The 26,831-nt window shown below is 41.4% G+C and overlaps 1 protein-coding gene across 4 annotated transcripts in view; it reads right to left on the minus strand.

The window, feature by feature from the left end:
• Window positions 1-1,210: 1,210 nt before the first annotated feature.
• Window positions 1,211-26,831, minus strand: part of TENT4B (terminal nucleotidyltransferase 4B) — a 75,393-nt gene continuing 49,772 nt past the window's right edge. Inside the window, exons 2-13 of one of the 4 annotated variants that reach the window (XM_064581663.1) lie at window positions 21,373-21,496; window positions 19,423-19,469; window positions 17,600-17,720; window positions 15,746-15,853; window positions 13,126-13,254; window positions 12,184-12,397; window positions 10,689-10,815; window positions 10,486-10,589; window positions 10,195-10,382; window positions 8,267-8,431; window positions 7,077-7,122; window positions 1,211-1,419 (exon numbers count right to left, since the gene is read on the minus strand). In XM_064581663.1, the coding sequence (XP_064437733.1) occupies window positions 1,367-1,419; window positions 7,077-7,122; window positions 8,267-8,431; window positions 10,195-10,382; window positions 10,486-10,589; window positions 10,689-10,815; window positions 12,184-12,397; window positions 13,126-13,254; window positions 15,746-15,853; window positions 17,600-17,720; window positions 19,423-19,469; window positions 21,373-21,496 (1,426 nt within the window). In that variant the 3' untranslated portion in view covers window positions 1,211-1,366. Of the gene's footprint in view, window positions 1,420-4,301; window positions 7,123-8,266; window positions 8,432-10,194; window positions 10,383-10,485; window positions 10,590-10,688; window positions 10,816-12,183; window positions 12,398-13,125; window positions 13,255-15,745; window positions 15,854-17,599; window positions 17,721-19,422; window positions 19,470-21,372; window positions 21,497-26,831 lie in introns of those variants that run through there. The other 3 variants (XM_064581662.1, XM_045870024.3, XM_045870011.3) reach the window with 3 other exon arrangements.

A 26,831-nucleotide genomic window follows, 5' to 3' on the forward strand; every position in this document is an offset into this window, starting at 1 on the left:
ATGATCGAGTCCTGGGATCAGCCCCGCATTGCATCGGGCTCCCTGCTCCGTGGGTAGCCTGCTTCTCTCTCTCCCTCTGCACTCTGTCTCAGATAGGTAAATAAAAAAAAAAAAAAAAAAAAGAGAGAGGGTAAGGGGCAACCAGATCCCTTCATTTAGATATTTACATATTATTTACATTTCTTCACAATGGTACATTCACACATTGTTTGAGAAATTAAGTATATTCACCATGTCTAGGTAGATGGACAAACTTGTCCTGTATATTCAGTTCATTCTCTAATTTACCGTTTGAGAAACTTCTGGGATGCTAACAGGATATTTTGATCATACATATTTTTTTTTTAAAGAACATTTCCAATCCACATGCAAGAAGTGAACAGAAGAGACCAGGCTGGAGGGGCAGGCTGGCTTTAACAGCCAGTTGTCTATAAACTCTCAATCAGCTTGTGATGATCTTGAGGCAAACTATCCAGGATTTTCTTCACCGCCAATCAGCTGGGGGCCAGGCAAGCACCATCGGTCCAAGTCCCGGGACCGCCACTCCTCCCTCAGGAAAACATGCTCAGGATGCGTTTGGTTATTAACCCTGCTTCTTTCTCTGTTCTTTGGAGAACCAGACATTTTCATTATTCTACTGTAACAGGCTGTGTAACGGGTTGCTCCACTAAACCTATGGTCAAGTATTCAACTTCTTAGCGCAGCGAGCATAACCCCTTGCATTAAAGCAAAGGAGAGAACTGGGTTGGCATTTGCGAATGCCAGACTCTCTAGGGGGCCGGTTTCAGTCTGCAGTGCCTGTGGAGAGGCCCATCGCTATCTTTGGCTAGGACCCCGGGGCAGGAGAAAAAAAGAGCATCTTAAAGCGTCTCCCACTCCGCAACTGGCATTAAAAAGGCTAAAAACGCACAGAAACGCTATCTATGTACAGAAAAACCTCTCATCGGTCTAAACAGGGCTGCCTTTAGAAGTACACGGTAATTTTTTAAATAGCCATTCAAGTTTTACATAAAGGCTCATACCAGAGGTTTTGGAAGATAAATGAAAGCACAAAGCCTTTATTGAATTGCAGATTATGAATAATAAGCCCAGTGGTAAGCACTGGGGGCAGATGTGCGTAGAAATGCAATTTATAAAATTTTCGAGGCAAACAATTGACATCTTTGAAGAAATCATTAGCTTAAAAAAAAAAAAAAAAGCTTCCAGGTGTGCAATTCATTCATAGTATTGGTAACTGGTGCCCAGGATATGACCTCAGGAAATGTCGAGATTTCATAAATCATTTGAATCAAATCTCTTTTTCTGGTAAATTCCTTAGTGCCTCTGCAGCGGTAACTAGACAAGATTGGAAAGCTTTCAAGATGATTCAAACCTCCAGCACCTCACAGGAGTCCACATTTCTTAACACAGAAGGCAATGCTAATCAAAGAAGGAAATAAATGAAAAGGTTATTAAAAACAAACACTGGCTCGCCAAACTTCTAAATATATATATCTATGTATATTCCACTAAACGAGGTTTCTCTCAATCGTCCATTCACATTTTATATCCAGAAACTACACGTTCACCATTCACACTGTGCAGTAAGACAGTGCTTTTTCGTGACGAGTACAGTGAAGATCCTGATACTTATCATTAAGTCTTTGGGTTATTTTAGGATTACAGGACTTTCAAAAGACTTTTTTTTTTTTAAGTGACTCCTTCAAATTTAAATATATAAAAATCAGAGAGGGATCTTAAATTTTGGAGATTTCAGTTTAGGGACAAAAAGACATACTATGAGAAACTGCAACCAAATATAAAAGGTAATAATGAAACGATTTAGGGCACAGCCATGGACTGCACAGAACCCAAGTTGAAAGGCGAGATAAATTTAAACTAAAAAAAATCTGGCTGATAACCAATAAATAATTGCGCTCTCTTTAGAAGGGATGGCTGACTACAATCCGTAAGAGAGGAGGGCTAAGTTAGCTTCACCAAGTTACTGGCTTTAGATAATGCTTCTCCTGGGCCTCTGTTTCCCCCAACCCACCCACCCCACGGGTCTGGTAATGGCCAGCTTGTGATACTTCATCATCTGTCATTACTCCTGCATCTTTAAGGTAAAACAACACTCCTAACAAATTCATCCAGACTATTTCCTTAGTGGGGCCCCAGGCTTGTAGTCACACAGAAGCTGCCGCAATGAGAAGCACACAAGGCCGTCCAGAACCACAGGGACTTACGTTAAAATGCAAAGATAATGATGTGCAAATACTAATAAACACTTGCGCTGAAATATACAAATTAAGAGATTTCCTGTTATCATCTGTTCTTAGTGATACGGCCAACGTTTCTCTCAGTAAATCCGGGAAACACCTCAAGTTCACAACTAGCAAAGGGGATGCATTCTCTCTCTCTCTCGTTCAGTCTCTTCTACAGTGTGACCTCCTTCTGGCTAGTAGACTGTGGACTAGGTTCAATTTAATAGGGCATATACTTAAGTAGAAAATGTAAAGGCCAAATACTTAAAAATCACAAAACCTGCATTAGAGTAAAACAAACATTAGCAGTGTATTAACTAAAAACTGCCCTTAAGTAAATATTTAATTCTGGATAGCAAGTACATCAGCAGAGTTTATAAGCAATTCTCCTGGTGAATAATTCTGTCAACATTTGATTTCTACAGCTGGTTATTATCTTTGATGGGAAAAAAAAAAAGTTGCTCAAGGCATCAAGTTAAAACAGCTCACAAGAAGATGGGAGAGAAATGGGCTTCTCCTTTACGAGCCATGCAAATAACTTCCATGGTAAAATCTGACTTCTTAGTTACGTTAAATATCAAGTAGCATACTGAAATTTGTTCTTTTAACGTTGATTCCGCCCATAAATGTTTTGACAAGATACTCTTGAGGTTCAGAAGCCGAGGCAAGATACAGACAGCACTTCCGACGAACTGCTCTTACATATCTTTGTTCCCACGGTGATGCTACACCATTCTCTAAGTATTTCACTAGATGAATTAAGTCACTGATGAAAACTAGAATAAAGAGTGGCTATTAAATATAACTTTCTACTCAATTAAGCTCAACAGAGCCATTTACGGAATGCTTTCCTCACAAAACAGTTGATGAGAATGTTGCTCTCCACTAATCGAAGCCGCTGAATGAGCTCAGAGAGCAAGAACTGATGGGTGAGAATGAACTCTTCTGATCATTAATTTAACACTTCAGTATTTATCAGAGCAAAATTGGGGAGGTCTTTTTTATATGTTACCACTTAGTGTCTGAAAAGTTAATTGAGAAGCAACCAACCTCCTATCAACATTCCCAGTTAGTGACTGCACACTAAGACATCAACAGCATGTTCTCATTGGAGGAACGGATCGGTTTCAAACTGTACGTCAACGTTGGAAGTAAAATGGACACGCAACCATGAACAGTAAGAATATCAACACAACTTAATGGTAATCCCCGATAACAGTGATTTCTAGGGATTTCTACAGAGCAACCTTGATAACTACATCCTAACCTAAATGGAGAAGTCTTTGCAGTGAGCACGTGGCAGGAAGAGGGTCCCGCAGTTCACCGTGGCCATCCTCTCTCCTGGCCCGCCTACAGCTCTGGAAACCCCAAACACTAGTCCACAGGTTAAGACAAACACAACTCACACTTACCATGACACGGGGGAGGGAATGAGAAAACACTTGGGAGGTACGAGACTTCAGAGAAAAAAAAAACAGACGATTAGTCACACTGTCCCTAGCACGCAGGCTTTTACCCTGTGAAGACTTTACCCAGGAATATCTGGAGCCAAAGCAAATGACCCAAGTTTTAATGACCGGCACAAAATGCAAATAAAGGTAAAACACACTGAAATTAGGACAAAAATATAGTATGATCAACTGTTGAAGCCTGGAGGGCAACGACACGTAAAGCCAGTAATCAAAGCGAGATTTGGAAACCGTGTGCAACATCTCCGAACAAGACAAAGACACTAAAAACCAGGCACCTTCAATGGACACCTTAAAACTGGAGGGAGAAAATGCGTTTACCTTTGTCATCAACACTTAAGCACTCAGGTTTTGCATGGACACGTCTACAAACTATCAGCACTTCTAAAACCAGATAAATACTGAAATGTTTTTATTATGACTTTTCAAGGAGCTTCGACACCAACCAGGTACGCGTAATACATGACTGCCAGAGAAATGTCACCACAGCGAGGCAGATTTGTAAGATCCCCTTCTACAAGTACGAGCAAAGGAAGGTTATGACTCATGAGTATGGATGGACTGTAATATTTAAATGACACATTTCTGATATAGTCACAAAATCTTTATAGAAAGCATTGGAACTCAAAAAAAGAAAAAAGGAGTCTATAAATACAGAGATGAAATGTACAAAAACAAATGAGCAGGCAAACTAAAAGTTCTTGAAAGTATTTTTACTTCAGATTGAAAAATGAACAGCTTTCCACACTGTTCATTGCAAGATACACAGTATTCACGAATACAATGCTGGTCATTTGAGGATATATACACACCTCAATTTCTCCTTCATGCTTTTTCTTTTAGAAAGATACTGTTTACCAAAAAGAAACTTCAGCAGTACAGGAAAAACTATTTTCCCAATAAATTTACGAAAACCTAAGATTCCCAATGGAATCAAGATTATCTTCCCGCTACCACCACCTTAATATAATCACATGCTTATTGGGACGCTAATATCTGCACCCTAAGAGTACATTTACTTTCAACAATGAGGGTGATTCTTAAAACGAAACAAAACAACAAAGGAAAAAAACTTCAGTGTGGTAAATGTAACAATGGATCTCTGCAAGTATTAAGTGTCTGAAATTGGCAGCTAATACTGGATTTAATATTATTTTATAAATAATTGTTCCCTTAGCAGTAAACATCAGTCTACACGTTCGCAAGAGTCCTAGAAATAAATACTGTGATTATGCACGATATGTTATGACAAACTGGTTTCAAAGAACAAAAGCTCAACATCTTGATAAAAATTCTGATCAGAATAAAATGGGACTCGAAAATTTAAAACATTGTCAAAATAACATCACATTTAAAATTTTCCACAGTTTACACAAGTACCAGGAGTTTCCAGTTGTGGAACACATTTTTCTGTTGTGAATTAAAATACGAACATATTGACAACTGTTAATTTCAGTGATGACATCAGTTTTGGTCTTACTTTAGCATTATTTTCTTTATAAAAAGTTGCACTAAGTGTCCATTAATGGTCTGATTGGTCTTCAGTATTTCATAAATGTATATAAAAGAAATTCCTAAAAGCCAATAGTACTTTATATGTATATATATATATGTATGTATATACACACACACACATATGTGTGTATGTGTATATATATAAAAGAATCTCATTTCAGAAATGGCTATAATTAACAGAGCCACACACACTGATGCTAAACATAAGAGCTTTCACATTGAAAGAAAGCATTTTCAGAAATGTCACTTACATCCTATTATATTCAATATTCCCGAGTTTGAAACTCAACATGGGATGGATAACAGAATTATACATCTCACTGGTGCTCAAAGCTGACCACAACCAAAATTTACAGGATTGAAACAAGCCAATGTTTTAAAAAGTTTTAATTAAAGATAACAATTCCATGGAAGGAGAGGATAAAGAATGGGATGACAAGAAGTATTTGGTCTTAATAAGGCAATACAAAATAGATCCATTATCAAAGACCATTTAATTTTTAAAGATCAACAATACCAAAAGCATAAAGTGGAGTATAAGAAAATAGTTTTTTATAAGTATGATTTAATTAAAGCTGTTTACAGTTATTCTCTCCCACAGTTTAGTTAAGCATGGATTTAAAAAAGAATAAGAGATGAGAAAAACAAGCACGCGCGGTACACAGGATTAGAAGGGCCAGCATGCAAAGTCTGTGGAACTCGGGGAGTCACTGCAACAGCAATGGGACTGGACGCGGGTGGCCTTTTTTGTCCTATTAGGAAGAAAAACAAAACAAAAAAAGACTGCAAAGGAAACAAACACAAAGTCATGTAATTGCCCATTGCCCAAGACGACAGCACTGTAGAAAACAGTTGCAAGGTAATTCTTAGAGATGACTAGAGATTTTTTCAGTGTTTACACAAAAGTACATAGTACATTTTTTTTTTTTTTTTTTTTTTTTTACAAAATAAAACGTCATTTGCCACCATAAACCTTTTCTTTAGAGAGGAAAAATTTTTGCAGCAGGTCACAAGGGTTCTAGTAAGTCATTTCAATGCTGAGGAAAACAAATTGAGTAATAGAACTAATCACTTCCCTATATATGGATGTTAAGATGACAAGTCAGATTATTTTTCAAACTAATCCTGAGAAAAATCTGTTTACAATTTAAACAGTAATGTTATGTAAAAAGTATTAACAAATCCACTATTACAAATATCAATTTCCTATATGGTCATCTATATATACACACAATAAAATGGTAAATATATGCAAAAATATTAAAAAAAAAAGAAAAAGAAAACATGCACAGATCACTTTCCCCTTTGGAATCTGGACTTCCTATGAGATACTTTTGTTTTCTTTCCCCACCCCATCCTCTGAAATCGGTTTTTGTTTCTATCACCCTACCCACACTGAATACTATTCCCTATAACTCTGCATAAAGCCAATGAGAAATAGATTTATTTTACATTCAAGCTTTAAATCTTAAAATGACCCTGTTGTAGCATATGACTTATCAAATGAGCAGCCTTTTTTTTTTTTCCCCCTTTTTTGCTTGCTTTTTGTTTTTGCAGTTGTCAGTCTTCATGATCCATTCCGTGGCGAGCTGGGAAAAAACGCAGTTGCTAAATCAGAGTCTGAACAGCGTAAGGCTCCCGAATGCCAGGAGTCCCTATCCAACTGTCCTGAGCACGAGATCACTGCACACAGAAGACAGTCCATCGTACAACGCCGACTATCTACAAAGGTCTGAGAGGGGGGCATCCCTCTTGTGTTTCCTCTTTTTGCCATGGTAATACTGATTATTTGATTTGCCTTGATGCTGTTTGTTTGTCATCAAGGAACCATGGCTTGTTTGAGTTGTACCTTGGAAGCCTTTGCTGGAAGAACGGAAGAGCCTTGCTGATCCATGCTGCAGAGAAAGAAAGTGGTCAAAGAGACATCAGTCTTGTGGATTCAACAGAGCACTCGCTAAGACCTGACTTGGGGTGCTTTTAAAATGAGGAATACACTGGCTTATGTAGCAAGCAGAAAACGATGCGACAGGGGTTTCACTCTCTTGAGCTCTAACACTCTTCCATTCTTTTTTAATGGAAATACTGGAATACTGCCTTGACTTAACAGAGTGCATGGAACGTGAAACTGTTCTCAAGGAACCTATCCACCAAGGTACTACATCATAAATGGCATTACTGGAAGAAGCGCTTAGACACACAGGTACACTGCCAGGTCAGGGGTCATCACGACCGGCAGCCCCTTCCCTGCTCTCTGTCACTTTAACTGCCACTTGTAAATGGATCTGGGTGTGGTGCACATGATGAAGCTGTTAAGGTAAACTGGATTCTAGGAGTCAGGTCAGACATGAGGTGACCAACATTAAGAGTTCATCTCTACTGCCAAGAGGCCTTCCCCAGGGTCCCCAGGGTACTGAGGGTCAGAGCCCAGTATGAAATGGCTCCTTTCCTCATGTTGATTCATTCTTCATGGTTAATAAAATTTCAGGCAACTACAAAACTGAAAATAGAGTGTTTTCTGTGGCCTTTTTAAGCCAAAGCTGATAGGAATTGACTGACCATGGTTGACCACTGCCCGACCATTTCAACACAAGCAACTAGGTACTGGATATTAAAATATAAAAAAAGGATATATTACTCCCAGATATGCACGACACTGCTGTGAGGTCATGTACAAGCTTCATGTGAGCTTACTTCAAGTATAAGTCAATCTTTTTATAACTCATTTTTTTAATGCTCCATCTGTAATAAGGTGGGTTGGCTGGAACATCTTATAAGAAGCAGTCATAAATTCCCACAAAGGTTTACATTACAATGGTGTCTCATTAACGATCTTCAGGACATCCTATTACTAGAAGCACTGTGCTTTGGAACCTCTTAGAAAAAAACACGTTTGTTCTTTAAATCTAGAGTTTTCTTCAAATCCATGATGGATGGATGGATGGACAGATATACATACATACATGTATATATATTCGCGTGTAAGAAATTCTAAGTATGCTGTATCGAATACTAACCATCAAAAACACACATTCCACACACCTGAGATTTGTTGGTGCTGTTGGAGGTGTTAGTGGTTTGGGTGCTCTGCATTTTCCCAACTGCCTGAGAGGACTCTAAGGACACGTCTTGCGACCCTACTCGGTTCCCGGCGGATGGACGGCAGAGCAGCTGTTTCGGGGTTTTGCATGGTGTCGCGTCGGAATCCTAACACAAGTCATACGGGTTATAACGTGACATATTAATAATTTAGAAACTCAGTATTAAGGAGGCTGAACAACTTCAGCTAAGTACTCTCTGGACTAAATTTAAACATCTGGGAGTCGAAGGAAGCACCCTGAGGAATTTATAAAATTAACTGCTTAAGCTTTCCTTCTTTCACAAATTTCCCTCTAAACATTCACAGTGGCTTATTTTATCAGAGGGTCTCTGTTTGTTCCTAAATCCATTGCCCACGCCTGACCTTGTTAATCGGGGCTCACAGAGGTCCAAGTTTATCTGCACATCTATTTACAGGAAATGAGCCCTGGTACTGTGGAAAGAACGTGGCCAAGACAAGGCCCTAGGTCCCTGACTCAACCAAAACCAAACTGGTTGGGTCAAAAGGCTCCATTTCTGCAAGTCTGCGATGACCAGTCAGTGAGGCCTCCAACCGAACACCCCACGTGGCGAAGGGCTTCCTGGAGACAGTGGGCTGCGTGCCAGCTGTTCCTAGGCTGCCTGGGTTGTGCCACTTCTCCCCTCAGGGCTCCCCTTCACCTGCACACTCTACCCAGCGGCTCGGAGGCCCACACTCCTCGTCCCTAAGGCTCCCTCCTGAGGCCGGCTCTGCTCCCGCCCCACCGCGTCCGTGACACGCAGCTCAGCTGCGTCCTCCACATAGGGGCTCGTGCCGTGTGAGGATTCGTGACTCCATTACGATACATGGTCAGCGACAACAGCATAACATTACGTCCCTTCCGTATTTAGATTACGCTTTAGTTCATACACTTGCTAAAGTCAAAATTCAAATAATCGGTAAGCCCATTGTATATTTCAGTGAAGGAAGCTCAACCTGATGAGGGAAAGGAACTGCGGTATAACCGCTCCTGAGAATTCCGTCAGGGCTAGTCGGTGCAGGGCTGCCAGGGGCCTCGGGGAAGGAGGAACTGTGAGGGGCTGCTACCGGGTGTCTTTCCAGAGTGACGGTCACGTCCCGGACTTAGTGCTCATGGCTGCACAGCAGCGTGAATACACTGAAAACCCCTGAACTGCGCATTTTAAAATAGTGAATTATATCTCAATTTTTGAAACTTCACTCAAGAAGCTCAAAAACATTACGGAGTGGAAGAAGCCTTACGCAAAAGAGTATACGCTATCATCATTCCACTTATGTGAAATTCTGGGACAGGCAAAACTAACCTGTGCAATCAGAAAGTCCTAACAGCGGTTACCTCCGGGGTGGAATTCAGGACTGACGGGAAAGTGCCACGAAGGACTCCTCTGGGATGATGGCAATAGTCTATGTCTTGTTATAGGTGGGGTTACACACGTGTATACAGTTGTTAAGATTTAGTGAGGTACAACCCATTTTGTATCGAAAGAAAAACCTAACCAAACGCTGAACTCTGGTTAGTGAGGCGCACACTGCTGTACTTGGGGGAAGGGCCCGTAACTTACTTCGAAATGTATCACAGAATGAGATGAATTGGTGGACAGAGGGATGAATGAATGGCTGGCTATGGGATAAGCAAGTGACACGTCAACTGTAGGATCTGATGGTAACATATACGGACGCTCACTAAAATTCTTTCACTCCTGCTGGATGCTTGAAAATTTCAATCCAGTGTTGGGGACGTGTACAATCAGTGACCTTATTAAAATCTCCCAGGAACCAGTAAGAAAAGGAGTTAGGCTTAGCCGTCTAGACAGAGCCCCCCACCCCGGGCTCCCAGGTCTCTAGGGCAGAAAAACCATGTGCTCATACTTACGACATCACTGGAGCTGGACTGTGTGGCAGAAGAGGAAGACACTGGACCTGATGAAGAGTTTGAAGAGTGTTTACTAAGAGATTCCGAAGTTTTACTTCTACATTTTCCAAGGGCTTCATTTTCTTCAGATAGATTATTATTACATTTATCTAACTGCTGAGTATCTACTATCAAGGTAACACCATTTCCTGAAAGAGTGGCAAAAGATTGGAAAACGTTTCTTCCCATTAAACACACACAACACAGAAAAGCCACGAATGCTCAGTCAATCAATCAGTGAGAAACTCTTACCATTGCACGAAGGCTCCGGCCTATTCTGCAAGCCCCACTGCTTTGATATCCAATCTCTGTACGTGGCAACTTCGTCCGTTACTCTAATTATTCTACCTAATATGCTGCATGGGTTTAAAGAAAAAAGGGGGGGGTCATTAATTTGGAGATAAGAAGCCACAACCAATTCTGACCCAAAGGGCTGACTTTAGTTAAACCTTTACCTCTCTGTTTCGTTGTTGGGATAATACTTGGCTATTGGCGATACAGCGTGACTCAAAACAACATAGGCATAATCAAAGGCCTGTTTCACTTGCATGGCCCCATATGAACTCCTTCCAACATCGTTACCTTTAAAAGAAATGTATATAGAAGACAGTAAGTGTGACCATTGCTTAATAAGAACTAAATGCTCATGGGCCCTCTTCCAGAAGAGCAAGGGCAATTGCTTTCCTGCTACAGTTGTACAAAGAGTCTGGGCAGGCGGCCGTCCCCACAACTCCTCAGGCTCTGAACCTGTGTATCACGCAGTAAGTACGTTATGGCATATAAATTGCCTAAATGCATTCCAGCCCAACAGGGACTATCCCACAATACAGTCATGCAAACAAAAGGAGTTAACTGCCTGCTCTCTCCTAAGAGTGAAACCAAGCTAAACGAGACATCCCCATCTTTTGTTTCTATTAGCTATCTAAATTATCTCTGGCAGGAAATTATGAGCTCCCGAAGAGCAAGGACCACTTGCTGAAAATCTTTGTGCCCTTTGCGTCGAGTAGCCTCCCGATAAACATTTCCTCAGTGAATAAACACGCAGAACTATGTTTATGATATGGCACAATCAGCCACAAAAGAGCCCCTAGGCAACTACTCTCTCTCTGAACTCCCTTTTCTTCTCCACTTTCAAAGTTAACACAGTTAAGCAAATGACTAAAAGCATCTCCACTGAAGTCTGATAATGTAGAATCTAAATACTTTAGAATTATAGCAAGAAAAATATATTGCCCAGAAAAACTAGGATACAAGCAAACAAACATAACCCCACGTAAGCAAGAAAAGGGCCTGCTGGTCCCTTTCAAGCCAACGTGAAGCTGGAGAAGGCACAGGGAGACCATGCAAAATTAAAAGAGGAAAGAAGGGGCCCAAAAGGAAAATGAACGGTCTCTTTGAGCCCTTTCGCTCATTGTTTCTGAGGTATATTATGCTCATTGCCCCTGAGGACTTCAGAAACCTCACCTAAAGCCCTGACTGACAATAGGCTGGAATCAGGGGCAATGAGGACACAACAAAGCAGGAAAACGGCCTTCACATTGTTCACAAACACCCCCAATGGCTAATACCTATACTCCTCGGCCTCTCAGGGTCGAATGGATTCTACTCCCAACGCACTGGGAGGACGCGGCATGTTTTCCTGGTGTATATGCACACACGCATGTGTGTGTTTTCGTATGTTTTCTTACAAAATATTTTTATGAAAAAGAATGAATACAATCGGAAGTTAATCTTTCATTTTTCATCTAAAGAGAGATTTTATTTTAAAGATCTTATTTATTTATTTAAGTAATCTCTACACCCAACGTGGGGCTCGAACTCACGACCCCAAGATCAAGAGTCACATGCTCCAGTGACGGAGCCAGCCGGGTACCCCTCCTCTAAAGAGAGTTTAAAGTGTGATATTGACAATGCCCTTTCTTTGCCCACAAATTTACCTAATTTCAATACCTGGTTGTAAAGGATCTTCAATATAAAGCATCGATGGCCTGTAGCCATCGAGCATATTTTTCTGTACTTCATCTTTGGCCACATATGAACCACCATCCTTTATCCGGATGCCAGTCTTTAAATAATTGAAGTGTCGTCCATATAATTCAAAAAATTCTATTAAGAGAACACCATAGTTTGTATTGGGGATGCAAGCATCTTCCCTGGGATGTAACTAAAACCGGGAAAAAAAAAAAAAAAAAGAAAAGAAATTATATTGGATTTTCTCTGAATTATCAAGGTGGGGAGAATAAGTGACATCCTAACTCTGACAAAACAGTACTATTCTAGTTTCGGTTGGGATAGCAGCCAACAGGCGAACTGAGGCACAGCAGCGATACTGCTGTTATAGGCAACACGAAAGCCCAAGGGTGCACAACAGTGGGTGACAATCTGTTTATAAAATTCAAGGCTGAACTTTACAGCTGCCCCAGGACGCGGACGGGCGGACATGGCCCCAACACATCAGGGAAGCCATTCGGCCTCACGAGCGACAGCGTGCCTCACAAATACATTCAGACCAATTAAGACTCCAAACTCATTCTACCCAGGTAGCAGGTCTCAATTCCAGCTGAACTTCCTAGAGGCTTAGAAGATATTCTTGTTTTTGGCATTTATACTACTATTTACACTTACGAAAACCACGCCACACCTATGCATGTTAAAATCTGAGTGAAAATTCTCAAAACTACTAGAACATATGGGATTAAGAAGAAAAAAAGTTCTTTCCTGGGATTTAAAAATGCTTATTTGTGAAATTATAAAAAGGTACCCAGTTTCAAGGAGTCATAATTAAGGGAAGCATTCCAATTAGAACTTGATCTAAATTTTTTCCCAAAATGATTCTGAATTATTTTATTTTATTTTGGTGTATACTAGGCATGGTATAATCAAACAACTTACCTGAAGGAAACTGACTGCCATTAAAAAGAGACTATATGAACCAATTCCACCTGTAAATACTTCATTAAGGTCCCTCTGTAATAAGAATTGTTTCAATACTAAAACCAAGTATGGTAATACAGGATATTTCTGAAAAAGAAAATTATATTTTCAGTGAATTCCTATTTCAGTAACTGTGCTAATAAGCATTATCAGGAGCATAAACTGGTCCTTACATTACAAACTTTAGTGGAGATATCCAATACACTTAATTTTCTATTTTAAGAGTAAGCTAGAAAAAAGTAAGCTGTAAGTAATCATAAGGATTTTCTTCTCACATCTAAAAATCTAAAACAGGTAGATGTAAATAATGGCATCTAAGTACTCACCATGGGACAGAAACACTAGCAATATATATTTGATGACATTTATTTATTACCATGTTTATTACCATATTGAATATTTATTTTTCACCATATTAAATTATTTATTACCATACGCTATTGACTTGTAAACAGGTAACAGAAACAGTACAGGACCAATTCTCAACGCGATATGCACTAAGTCAGTGAGTTTGAAGGAATTGCTTTTCTCAGGGGGCGCTCCAGCAAGCGGACCAGGGTCTTTCAGATGACTGTGCCCAGTGCCGGAGCAGGGGCAGGGGCAGTCCTGCCTGCTGTCTTCCATGTGGGCAGGAGACCACACACAGACCCACCTTGCATGCTCTACAGAGATGGGTGAGAACCCCTTAGCTGGCAAACACGGACAGCGAGTCCGTCTTTTATTCAAGCACGGACTCCTTAAGTGCTCTCCACAAGCCAGGCGCTAGGCTAAGGACGCTGAGGGGAACAGAGCAGACCCAAACATCTAGAAGGAAGTCTTAATGGCCACTATCTAGGAGGGGTAGAATTACTAGTGATTTCTAATTTGTTCTTGACACTTAGAATGAACACATACTGCTTCCAAAAGAAACAACAAAGTTTATGCTTTTGCAAATCATGTTAAAGAAAGCAAGCATGAGAAATAACAAAAAATCTTTGGAGAAATAATCATTCTTAAACATTATGGTTGAAGACATGAATAGATGGTCTCTTTAAAGCACAATCAGGCAAATTTCCAACAGAATTTGATCTGCATATACCCTTTGACCCCGAAACTCCACTTCCAGAATCTTCCTACAAATAATTTTACAAGTGTAAAGAAAGATGCAGGTATGGAAGGATATTCAAGCACTTTCTGTGAAAGCAAAAAACCCTGGGAACATCACCAGGGCAGTACGACACAAAGCATGGGGTAGCCTGACAAAGGACTACTGCGTTGTCATTGAAAAGAATGAAGGAAACCTGTCTGTGCTGATATGAAAACCTCCAAAAAATATGAGACAATGTGTATATAGCATATTATTCCTTTTGTTAAAAATTTCAAGAGGATAATCATAGGAAACAAACTGAGGGTTGCTGGAGAGGAGGGGGGTGGGGAGGAAAAGATAATAGAGTTCGCATAAAATTTAAAAATTTCTTGGAAAAACAAAAATTTCAAGAGGATAAACAAGCCAAAAGGAAAGCTTGATGATGGTAAATCCCATGAAGTTGATTTAAGCATAAAGTATAAAAGTGACTCATTTTTCATTTTCCTCTGATATTGGTAAATTTTCTATCACGTGTATTATTCTCAATTTTAAAAAAAGGTTTCTTTTCTGGGAAAAAGAAAATTTCCACACACCAAACACCTCCAAAAGAGCGGGATTATGAACAATCTTTTTCTTTCTCTGCTTTCCTGTACTCTGCACATTTATACAAGAATATAATGTTTACAACACGGTAAGGTAGTTAAATTTTTTTTCTCACAAAGAAACGAAATAGGTGAAATCTGTAGAGATGATAAAAAAAAAGTTTTCTGAATGGATAGAAAAGATATTCTAGGTGAACCAAAGCAGTTAACAGTTTTTAGCTTAAGCAGAAAAAGGCTGACGTGTACGCATGTGAATGTTCTGAAGATGCTGACAAATTCTTCCCTGTCTTGGAAGAACATTGAACAAATGAAAACAGACATTAAGTCACCTCAAGACAAAGTAGGGAAACCTGCAGGAACTACCTTACAAGTGACTTGGGGGGCTCAGGAGGTTCTTCATCTACACTCCTAAGAGATTAAAAGCAGACAAGAATGGGTGCCTGGGTGGCTCAGTTGGTTGGGCAACTGCCTTCGGCTCCGGTCATGATCCTGGAGTCCCGGGATCGAGTCCCGCATCGGGCTCCCTGCTCGGCGGGAAGTCTGCTTCTCCCTCTGACCCTCCCCCCTCTCATGTGCTCTCTCTCTCTCTCTCAAATAAATAAAATCTTTAAAAAAAAAAAAAAAAAAAGCAGACAAGAATGATTATTCAGCATTTCAGTCCTTATCTCCCCTAGAAGGAAGGATCGAGAGCAGAGAAGTTCTTCAAAAGTTTTCCAAACCCTTGACTTGAGGTCCCATTATAAATTACTGACTATTACAAGCAGATTCAAGGAAAGTAAGGCCACCGCACAGCAAAGAAGCACTTGTCAGCAATGGACACATCCAAACAGTTTCGCAAAGCATATCAGAACCTCCAAACAGAAGTCCCTTTCTCCGAGTCTCACTGAATCCACACTATGAATTCTCTGACCTTGGTAAAATCTTTGATGAGGTCGGCTGCTCTCACACCGTTCTGTACATTAAAGCTGATATCAACTTTCACTTCAGTAAAAGAATCTGTTAATTTAATAATAGGTACCTAGAAAGAGAAGAAAGGCAAAAGGCAACATTAAAACACTTAAACAACATGATCGGGGGATGGAAAGGTTCCTAGACTTGAGGTCTCCACCTCCTCATGAGGACGTAAGAACTCCTGAGTGTCCTGAATACTACACATCACACCTCCCTCGGCCTGTTAGATACTTTACATATTTAGCATTTAACCTCATGCACTGTATTGTATCATTTCTATTGGCTGAGAATTTTGAAATGACGTAACAAAAACCTTTCTCAATATTCCGTACTTTGAGTAACAGCTTCCAGCTCAGTGTAGCATCAAGAATTATGAATGTCAGGCCTATCAGCAAATTGTTCCTAATTAGAAAGCTGCTAGATCAGGTGAAACTCAATAGTCCACTGGTATTATTGGTCAGTTTTGCAAATAGCCCATAAAACAACCTACCAAGACAAGTTAAGACATGAGAATTATTCTCAAATTTAAAAAATGACTGAATGATTTATATGAGATATTAGAAATTCTTAAAAAAAAAAAAAAGGCAAACCATAAGACACTCTTGAGGAAACAAACTGAGGGTTGATGGAGGGGAGGGGGGGTGGGGGAATGGGGTAATTGGGTGATGGGCATTAAGGAGGGCACTCGATGTAATGAGCACTGGGTGTTATATGCAACTGATGACTCACTGAACTCTACCCTTGAAACTAATAGTAAAGTATATGTTAACTAAATTGAACTTAAATAAAAAATTATTAAAAAAAGGCTCTGGGGCACCTGGCTGGCTCAGTCAAAAGAGTATGTGATTCTTGATCTCAGGGTCGTGAGTCTGAGCCCCACGTTGGGTACAGAGATTAGTTAAATTTTTTTTTTTTTAAAGGCTCCATGTGTGCCATGTATTAGAAAACTCAGGCCAGCAAACTCTATCTGCAGAATTGGGTTTCCAAATTAATAGCTTTTTATAAGAAATAGTATAAGTTGTTTTTGTTCTAAGGAAAGCTAACATACAAAACTCCAAACTTCTAAAATAGATCAATTTATTTCTATAATGAGCATCCATGAACTACGTTCTGTAATGGCCATTCTAGATAGAGTTAAAGTATCAAGTTACTTGATCAACAAAATTTCAATCACAGTTGCCCCTTAAACAACACAAGTTTCAACTGTGCGCTTCACTTTTACACAATTTTACACAATACTGTTAATGTACTGTCCTTATGATTTTCCTAACATTTTTCTCCCTCTAGCTTGCTTTATTCTAAGAACATAGTATATAATACATATAACACACAAAATATGTGCTAACCAACTGTTTATGTTATCAGTAATCCTCCCAGTCAGCAGACAGCTTTTAGTAGTTTTGGGGGCATCCAAAGTCACATGTGGATTTTCAACCATGTAGGGGGGCCCCCATGTTGTTCAAGAGTCAACTGTATATATAATTTTTCAAGGACAAACAGTAACAGAGAAGAGCAACATCTTCTGTATAACTATAAGCTGTTTAATAGATCGCCATATTTTTACTTATACTTTTTTATATTTAAAAACTCTACAGTGGGTATTATGTATAAGATTGAGTATTATTTTTTTAAAGAAATATATAACCACAAGTTCACGTTTCACAAAATTTATATACAAGGATCGTGATCATTAATCAAAGGAAAGAATCACTTACTGCGAAGCCCACTATGCTCACCAAAATTAAATTTTAATTTTTTAAGTTTCATGCATTAGTAACCAGAGATTTTTAGATGAAATGTCAGAAGAACTTACAGTTGCTTTGTCTAGAACTTTCACCGAATCCTCATCAGCAACTTTATGTTTCCGAAGGGCTTCTTCCAGGGTCCAGAGGGGAAGGTTCTCCCACTTCCCAAATACCACGAGATCAATGTCACTGAACAGAGAACACACACACGAAAGTTGTTTGAAGAAACTGTACTTGTTTTCACTTACGTTCAGGCTCCCAGACTTCAAATCAGTGCAGTGAAAGCCTATTCCTCTCACTGCCCAATGAAGACCTAAATGTGTTGGCGGTGGCTACTTTTTAGAGGGGAAGGGGAGGCTGGTGACTTCAACAACCATCTCCTTCTAGTCATCTCACAGAAGTCAGACCTCAGGAAACAGGGTGGTTTTGGAAGAAGTAAAACCTCAGAAAACACCAGTGAACATTTCCTGTTCATAAAGGTTTCTGAGACTAAAAAACTTAAGACATGCCCACATGGATGAGATTAACTGATCAACTGATTTAGACAATTAAGTGTAAAAAGTACGTGGCAAACAGTGTATGTAGGATGCCACCATTTGGATGAAAAAGGAAGAAGACACATACCCGTTTCCCTTTATATGTACAGAATGTTCCTGGAAGGACGTGTGAGAAATGGGTACCATACCAGTGGCTCCTCTAGGAGCAGGGGACACAGGTGGGATCCACGCTTTTCACTGTAATTATTGTGTGCCTTTTCAATCTGAACTATGAGAATGCACTACATATTCAGAAAATTCAATTAAAATTTTCACAGTGACTCAGGGTTTTGCTTAAACTCAGAATCTAAATAAGGAAAAATATTCATGAATGCCAAGTTGGATATTTTATGGCTTTTATGGGCCTACGATAGCAACGGGCAGCAAAGAAATTGCTAGGATCTCTCCACATCTACACATTTTAAGTTTGGGTAAAGTAGATCAAATCAAGCTCAAATCCAAAAACATGATGGATGCCTACAGTTAAAATCATACTGTACTGTGCACCCAATACTGTGTTAGGAGGATAAATCCCACATGAAGTATTCTTACCACAATAAAAGTAAAAGCAAACACATGGTGAAATTTCAGTTTATAGAAAACAGGTTTTCACTCCTTGGGGAAGCCTTATCATATCCCCAAAAAGGCCCCACCTTGCCCCAGGCCGTGGGCCACACTGGCCTCATTTAAGGAGACTGAAATTAATAAGGGGCCTTCCTCAGAAAAGAGTCTAGAGCCTGAAGCTCTGGGCCTGGATGCTGGAACAACTGCTAATAGTCTGAATTCTTTTTTTTTTTTTTTTTTAAGATTTTATTTATTTATTTGTGTGAGAGAGAATGAGAGAGAGCACATGAGAAGGGGGAGGGTCAGAGGGAGAAACAGACTCCCTGCCGAGCAGGGAGCCCGATGTGGGACTCGATCCAGGGACTCCAGGATCATGACCTGAGCCGAAGGCAGTCGCTTAACCAACTGAGCCACCCAGGCGCCCTAGTCTGAATTCTTAATAAGAAACAACAGGGCTGGCATTCATTCCGGAGTGCAAAAGGCTGCATCGTATAATACGACATCAACGGCTGAGTTAGTGGGTTAAGTTATGGAGGCAAACAGTTCTCGGCAGGCAGGTGGTCAACTGCCGAAATTGTTAACGGAGTCCACTTTCACATCTATCCCAGGTGACAGAGGTGTCAGTTTGAGAGGATCATCTCAAGTGATATCCTACCCTCAAGGTGATTTGAATAAAATACAGATAAGGTGAATTTTCATTTCATAAATCTCTCGTTTCTACTCTTCCACCGTCAATAGCCAAAATCCAGAAAAATGCACAATCCCCCTGAAAGCTTCATAAATGTACTAACCTAGTAGGCAAATACAGGCCAGTTTTAAAACTTCCAAATATCTGGACCTGAAACAGAAAAAAATTATTAACATTAAGGTATCTATCCAATGAAAAGCCACCAAGCTATGGAGAAATGTCGGGGTTTTGCTACCCTCTGTTGGTGTTTTTTAGTAGTACAAGAGTATTTTTTTTTTTAAGATTTTATTTATTTATTTGACAGAGATAGCGAGAGCAGGAACACAAGCAGGGGGAGTGGGAGAGGGAGAAGCAGGCTTCCCGCCGAGCAGGGAGCCCAATGCGGGGCTCGATCCCAGGACCCTGGGATCATGACCTGAGCCGAAGGCAGACGCTTAACGACTGAGCCACCCAGGCACCCCAAGAGCATTTTTTTTATGACACCATGCTTTCCAGAAGCAGGGATGCTACCTCTCGTACGCAGACATTAGGAAAATACTTTACACTTATAAGGTTAAAATATCAAATGCACAGATTGAAATAGAAAACTTTCAAAAGTAATATTCAAGTCACTCGTGTTCCCTTATAGGGCAGAGACATGTTCAACAAAGGCATAATTTGGGTTCCCTAGGCGAGAATCTTCTCGAGGGCCCCTGAGTTAGGGTCAGCGGCAGGCCAGCTCCACGGAGAACAGCTGGCAGTGTCATCCTAACGTCTCGCTGAGGCGTAAAACCAGACACATCTTATCCCGGCCGGGGAGCACAGCAGAAGGCTCAGGGTGGGCAAGGAATTTCAATAAAGGGTGAACGCTCGGCCCCAGAGGTAAGATGGACCCGGGAACAGAATCACAGGTACATGTCTCTCCTCTGGGAACAAAAAGATGGATAAAACCCCCCACCTCCAGAGGAGGATTAATTTAAATTACGGTTTCTCAACCTCAGCACGACTGACGTTCAGGGCAGACAGCAGTCTGTGAGGGGCTGTCCTGTGCATCGTACGATGTTTAGGAACATCCTTGGCCTCTTCCCACTATATGCCCAGAGCACCTTACCAGTCAATGATAATCAAAAATGTCTCCGACATTGCCAAGGGACCCCTGAGTGGCAAACTCACCCGCCGCTGAGAGACACGGACTTGGGAGCACATGGGAGAATCCATGTGACCACACAGTAGCTGCTCAATAAAATAAAATTGACACCCCCCCCCCCCCCGCACCATCACCCCCTTCCCTTCACCTACAGTATTTTATTCGAAGATTTTCTGTTTTGCCAACTGGACAAAAGAGACTTCCCTAGCACCCCCATCACCATCCCATGACAAAGTCTAAAGAAAAGCCACGTAATACAGAGTAATGGATTCTAACTTCTTTGAATGCACAAAATTGTATAACCGACCCTCAAAAAAAAAAAAGGCCCTAAAAAAGTATTCACTTAGTTTCAACAAGAATCACAAATAAGCAAAGAGGAAATCTTGGGCCAAAGTTCTGTTCACTAGGTGGGTCTGTAGAGGGAGACAAGGAAGGGCCAGAAAGAAGGAAACAGCAGTATCTAGAGAGGAAAACAGACTTATGCCTGCGTTCACCTAAGAAAATGAACTTCTAATGACATAAGAAATTTCTACTTGACATTTTCATTCGGCTATAAACAATTATATAACATTTGTACTAGCAGGTTGGAACAAAACAGTAGTGGGATTTTCCTACATCAGATCCAGTTACCACACTACTACAAGAAGGCCTGATCTGTCTTTCTTCTCTGTATACTAATGATTCCTAAATGTAGTTTACCTTTAGTATTGCTATTCAGCACTGCAAAGAAATAGTTTTAACTAAGTCATCCAATTCACTGCAAAAAATTAGGATGCCCCGAATTCTAAAGGCTAGAGGAAAAATTAAAATTTAATTGGACCATAAGTGTTGAGACGCACATAGACCTGAGTGTGAGGACTGAGACTTTCTCCAGCCTGTGCACAGGGACAGCGCCCTCAGCACCCAGCTACCCAGACAGGTACTCACGTCCGCGCTGGGCCAGAGCTCCTTAATCACACTCTCGATCCTGTTCACCACCTCCATCCGCATCTTCTCCTCCTCCGGTCTTGGAGACATGTATTCATAAAAATCACTGATTTCTTCATGCAGACTGAAGGAAAAAAAAAAGCAGGAAAGTTAATATGGGCAAGGCCAGTCTGATGAGAAATCACTATCTTAAATACCCTTACCTAATTAAGTCTTGTAACTTCACTGATGACTTTATGTTCATAGATTTCTACCCTAATTTTAATGTTACAACTGATGCTAGGCTAAGATGGAATATACAGAATTTAATTTAAAAAAATGCCAGAAGAGTTACATAAAATAAGAAATTCCAAAAAGTCTTAACGGCAGCTATCGCGGACTTGATTAACACGCCCGTGCAGAACGCTCGCTGTGTGGACGTGCGCTGGTAACGTTTTTTTTATTTTTAAATTTTAATATGGAAGGCCCAGCCTCTGCCTTTACACTTCCAATCCGGTAGACACCAACACAGAAAGATACAGAATCCAGATGCCACAGGAGAGCTTCCTGGCCACAGAGCCCTGACCCTCTCACCCCTCTATGATCCATTCCTCACAGGAGCAAAACAGCATGTCTTTTGGGGCGCCTGGGTGGCTCAGTCGTTAAGCGTCTGCCTTCGGCTCAGGTCATGGTCCCGGGGTCCTGGGATCGAGCCCCGCATCGGGCTCCCTGATCAGTGGGAAGCCTGCTTCTCCCTCTCCCACTCCCCCTGCTTGTGTTCCCTCTCTCGCTGTGTCTCTGTCAAATAAAAATCTTTAAAAAACAAAACAGCATGTCTTTTGTGCTGTTTGCTTAGTGAATCAAACGTCAGATGAACAAGTGAGCCAGGGACCGTCAGCAGAGACCTGAAAAGAATGGCCAGCAGACAGGCTCCATGAAGGAGCTAAAGATTTCCAGAGCCCAGGAGGAAGGAGGCTGCCCCGGGAAGCACTAAACAAACTCCACGGGCTGCGAACGACGGAGGTGCGGGAGAAGCCACCGAGGAACGCGGGCCCCTGGCCACAGCGGGCTCCGAATGAGGAGCTAAGCAGTTCGGACTTTCCTAGGGGAACAAGGAGCTACTTCAATGCTTCTGAGAGGGAACAGGGAAAGACTGACTTCAAAAATGCAGCATCTGAAGAAGATTCGTCGGGCAACTGTGTCAACAATGGACTGGCCGAGCGACAAGGCTGGATGCAGAGAGAGCAGTCCATAAATTACTGCAACTGCAGAAGGGGACGAAGGTCTGGGGGGTGGCACAGGAAAGGAACGGGCTCCACAGGCAGCACACTCACGCGTGCCCACACACACAATGGCTGGGCCCACAGAGCTCGACCAGCAGTGGGAAGGAGGAGGGAGGGAGGATGCCTGCCAGGGCTGAGGCCTGAGAGGCCAGGGAATCAATGAACAGGGTGAAAGGAAAAACCCACTAGGCTGGCTACTGAGTTGAATGCAGTCGATCATTACCGGAGGACAGAAGAAACTGAAGATAGCAGGTACAGCTGTGAGGAGCTACCTTTAGGAGGGAAAGTGAGGGGGAAATGGGAGGAAATCTGCTAAACTTCCGCTGAATGCTGGCGACCCCGGAGGCCACGTGAGCATGGATCTCACGGGGTCTCCTGGACAACGGTGGCGGAGCAGGAGGCCAGGAGAAGGGAGCTAAGAGCAATGGCTGCCAAGTGCCTGGGAGCGAGAGGGGCACCCGGCAGGGCTGGGGGACAGGCATGCAGGGCAGCCCCGCAGGAACACAGTCCTGAAGGATCCTGGTTTAAAGCAGTTACAGGAGTCGCAGGAAGCTGGAAGCACAAGGAAACCAAAAATGATCTTGAGGAAGGAAAAAAAAAAAAAAAAGCCTAATTCCCAACCCCCACTCGGCTATAACATTTAAAACGTGGCCAAGTAAGCAATCAACAGTCTCTGTCTCTTCTAATGTTTTATTTTTAGACTAAGAGTCAAAAAACTTGAGTTCTAGACTCAGGCTCTGCCTGAGGGCAGCTGTGTTCCTTCAGAAAGGGACTGGTGCTCTCCAGCCTCAGTGTCCTCAGGCACAAATTGGGGGTTAGCAACCAGGATCCTTTTCGGGCCCTTAATGTCAAAACCTGGGCCATTTGGTAAGGAATGATTTGGAGCGGTGTTCGGCTTGTGTACTCTGCAATGCTGAAAAAAAACAACAAAAACAAACAAAAACAGAGAAAACACCAAACTGGATCTTAAAACTCCAGGGAGTTCTGCACACGAATCCGTACACTCCCAGTGGGGTCAAGTCTTCCTGGGTACACTGCTGGGTACCTTAGGATCATCATCTTCTGATTTTTTTCTTAAAGCTTCCCAGGGTTTTTTCCTAAGGCTATCCCCTTCAGCTTCTTGAAGACAACAGCTAAAATGATCAGTCCAGAAAGTCCACAGCTTGTGCTGCTCTTTCAGAAGGATGAGGACCACAAATTAAAAGGAAAACAGATTTCTTCTTAACTAACGGGATCGTCTGCTATGAATGATCAAAGCATATTTGTGGTCCAAAACCACTGGGGAATACTTCCATTTTAACCAAAGGGAAAAACCCCTAAACGTGACTGTATCTACTCCACAAAGGCCCATTTACACCATTTCTAATTCAAATACAGGCAAAAAATATGTAGCCCAACTTCCAGCTAATCTTCAAATCACAAGAAACTGAGAATTTATTCTCTAAACATTATTGAGTGCCTAGTTAAACACACTAGAAGGAAAGAAGGTTCATCAGTCAAAAGTGATCCTTGTCCTGGGTAATTTCAGTCTAATGAAAAGAAATACTCATTTAAAGTAGTTTTGTGGGGGCGCCTGGGTGGCTCAGTCGTTGAGCGTCTGCCTTCAGCTCAGGTCATGATCCCGGGTCCTGGGATCGAGCCCCGCATCGGGCTCCCTGCTCAGCGGGAAGCCTGCTTCTTCCTCTCCCACTCCCCCTGCTTGTGTTCCCTCTCTCGCTGTGTCTCTGTCAAATAAATAAATAAAATCTTTTTAAAAAAATAAAAATAAAATAAAGTAGTTTTGCGGTGGATAATGTTTAAGTTCCACACTGTTCCACCACAGGCAGGCTTCAGATGACCAGAAGGAGAGCTTTCCAATGACCACAGCTGCAGGGAATGGAATGGGTTGCCTTGAAGGGAAGTGAGGTCCCCATCACTACAAGTGTAAATAAAGAAACTAAATGACCATGAGGCAAACAAAGGTCTAATAAGACATTTCTTTTTTTTTTTTTTTCTTAAGATTTTAGGGGCGCCTGGGTGGCTCAGTCGGTTAAGTGTCTGACTCTTGATTTTGGCCCAGGTCATGATCTCAGTCAGGGTCGTGGGATCAAGCCCCGTGTCGGGCTCCGTGCTCAGCACGGCTTCACGCTCTCCCTCTGCTCCTTCCCCTACCTGTGTTCTCTCTCTCTAAAATAATAAATAAAATCTTAAAAATAAGAAAAAGATTTATAAGCAATTTCTATACCCAACGTGGGGCTCAAACCTACAATCCCAAGATCAAGAGTCGCTAGTTTCACCAACTGAGGTACCCCACAGACACTTCTGAACTTGGTAAAAAATGGAAAAGATTCTAAAATTCCATTTATCACTAGGATTCTAGGTTTCTGATTAGCACATTAAGCTGGATAAGCTTTTAAAATAAGACCACCCTAAACATTAATATTCCATGGAACCATCTCCCTATTTAGGAAAAACTGGTTCCACAGGTTATCCTAATTCTTTTATTGATTTGCATGTGTGACACTGGAAGCAGGGAAGAGGAAGGGTGTGGGGGGAAGGAGGGCTACTGAAGCTCAAACATACTCCAACAGTAAGAACACGAGAACCCATCTCATGTCGCCGGGGCCATCTCCTTCCCACACGGGGGTGAACACAAACATCACTGTCTCTTTCGCCTACATGTAACTAGCTACACGTAAAATTCTTCAAGAATTGACTGAGAAATCTTAGTACGTTGAGGGGAAAAAAACTTCCAGTACAGATTTTTAAATCATCTTGAGGGAGCTCTATCTCTGTGGACTGTGTATAATTTTACTGGCATGGTGCCACGGATATCTAGGTGCTTAAAGACTCCTGAAGGAACAGAATCCCGTTTTTGGAGTGCCCACTATATGCCTGGCACACTTTATTAGGTCAGCACGATGACCTAATAAAGGCCAGAGACTACAGAAACTTTGTAAGCTTGCTTTCACAAATTAATGTAACTTTATGCCTCCGAAATCCTCCAACCACACAGGGAAAATTTCAATTTCTCCTACATCTGGATCAAACCTCAGTTGTGATTAATTAGTAAATATGGCTGAATGTCTCCTACCCAGCCTTATAGTTTCTCATTTTAATTTGAAAATATAACTTTTTTTTTGAAGATTTTATTTACTTATTTGACAGAGACACAGCAAGAGAGGGAACATGAGCAGGGGGAGTGGGAGAGGAAGAAGCAGGCTTCCCACGAAACATGGAGCCCGATGCAGGGCTCAATCCCAGAGCCCTTGGATCATGACCCGACCGAAGGCAGACGCTTAACCGACTGAGCCACCAAGGCAGGCGCTCCTGAAAATATAACTCTTGACCAAAACTCGTATGTGACCAAAACACAGTGTCTTCTATGAGGGCATCGGTGTTTGTTTTTTTAAAAGGAAAAGTGAGCAAGAAAGCACTCCACTCCCTGTTTATAAAGAAAAAGTATGTTACATAAAAGCAGTATGATAAAATAAGTGCCACTGTGTAACTGGGAAGGGTGCCCCCCCAAAAAGAATGTGAATCGAAATTAATTGCTGGGGAAAAATTTACATTAACCTCAAAATTAATAACAATTTAATGAGACAAGGAAGAGATATAAACAAAAAAGTTTCTATATTTTAAAAAGTACAATGTAAAGATCATTTAAATCAAAACAGGGAAGAAAAAAAAAAAATCACTCTGTCTCTGAGATAAGCTCTACCAGAGGAGAAATGCTAGCCTTTCAAAATTATACGAATTTCATAATGCTCATCATAAGAGGGGGGGGTTAAGAATGTAAAGAAATGGCCCTCGAAGGCTCAATTTCTCTGGCTATATAAAAGGGAAGAACCTGTTTCACACCTTTTCAACTGGGCTGCCAAGGGGGTGGATATGAGTAGCTTAGGACCTCTGCATCCCTAAAGCCAGAGGCAGCCTCCCTGATGCCTCCCAGGCCAAGGCAGGCAGAAAAGCCCTTGCTGGTCCCCACTGAGGCTCACCCAACATCTGTTCAGGGGCTAACACCCGCTTCCTCAGGGACACCTGCCAGGCCTGCAACTTGCCTGGGCCACCTCCACACCAAGGTCAAGCTTTCCAGTTTTCATAACTGAAGTCCTCATTAATTACTAACTTCAGACTCACATGAAAGCACTGACAAAGTTCTATTCAACTACTATCCATAACGAGATACTTCCCCGCACAAAAATGTTGGTTAATAAT

This window comes from Mirounga angustirostris, unplaced genomic scaffold (assembly GCF_029215605.1).
Source record: "Mirounga angustirostris isolate CCGP_5_RB_7025 unplaced genomic scaffold, mMirAng1.0.hap1 SCAF_16, whole genome shotgun sequence".
Lineage (NCBI taxonomy): Eukaryota > Metazoa > Chordata > Mammalia > Carnivora > Phocidae > Mirounga > Mirounga angustirostris.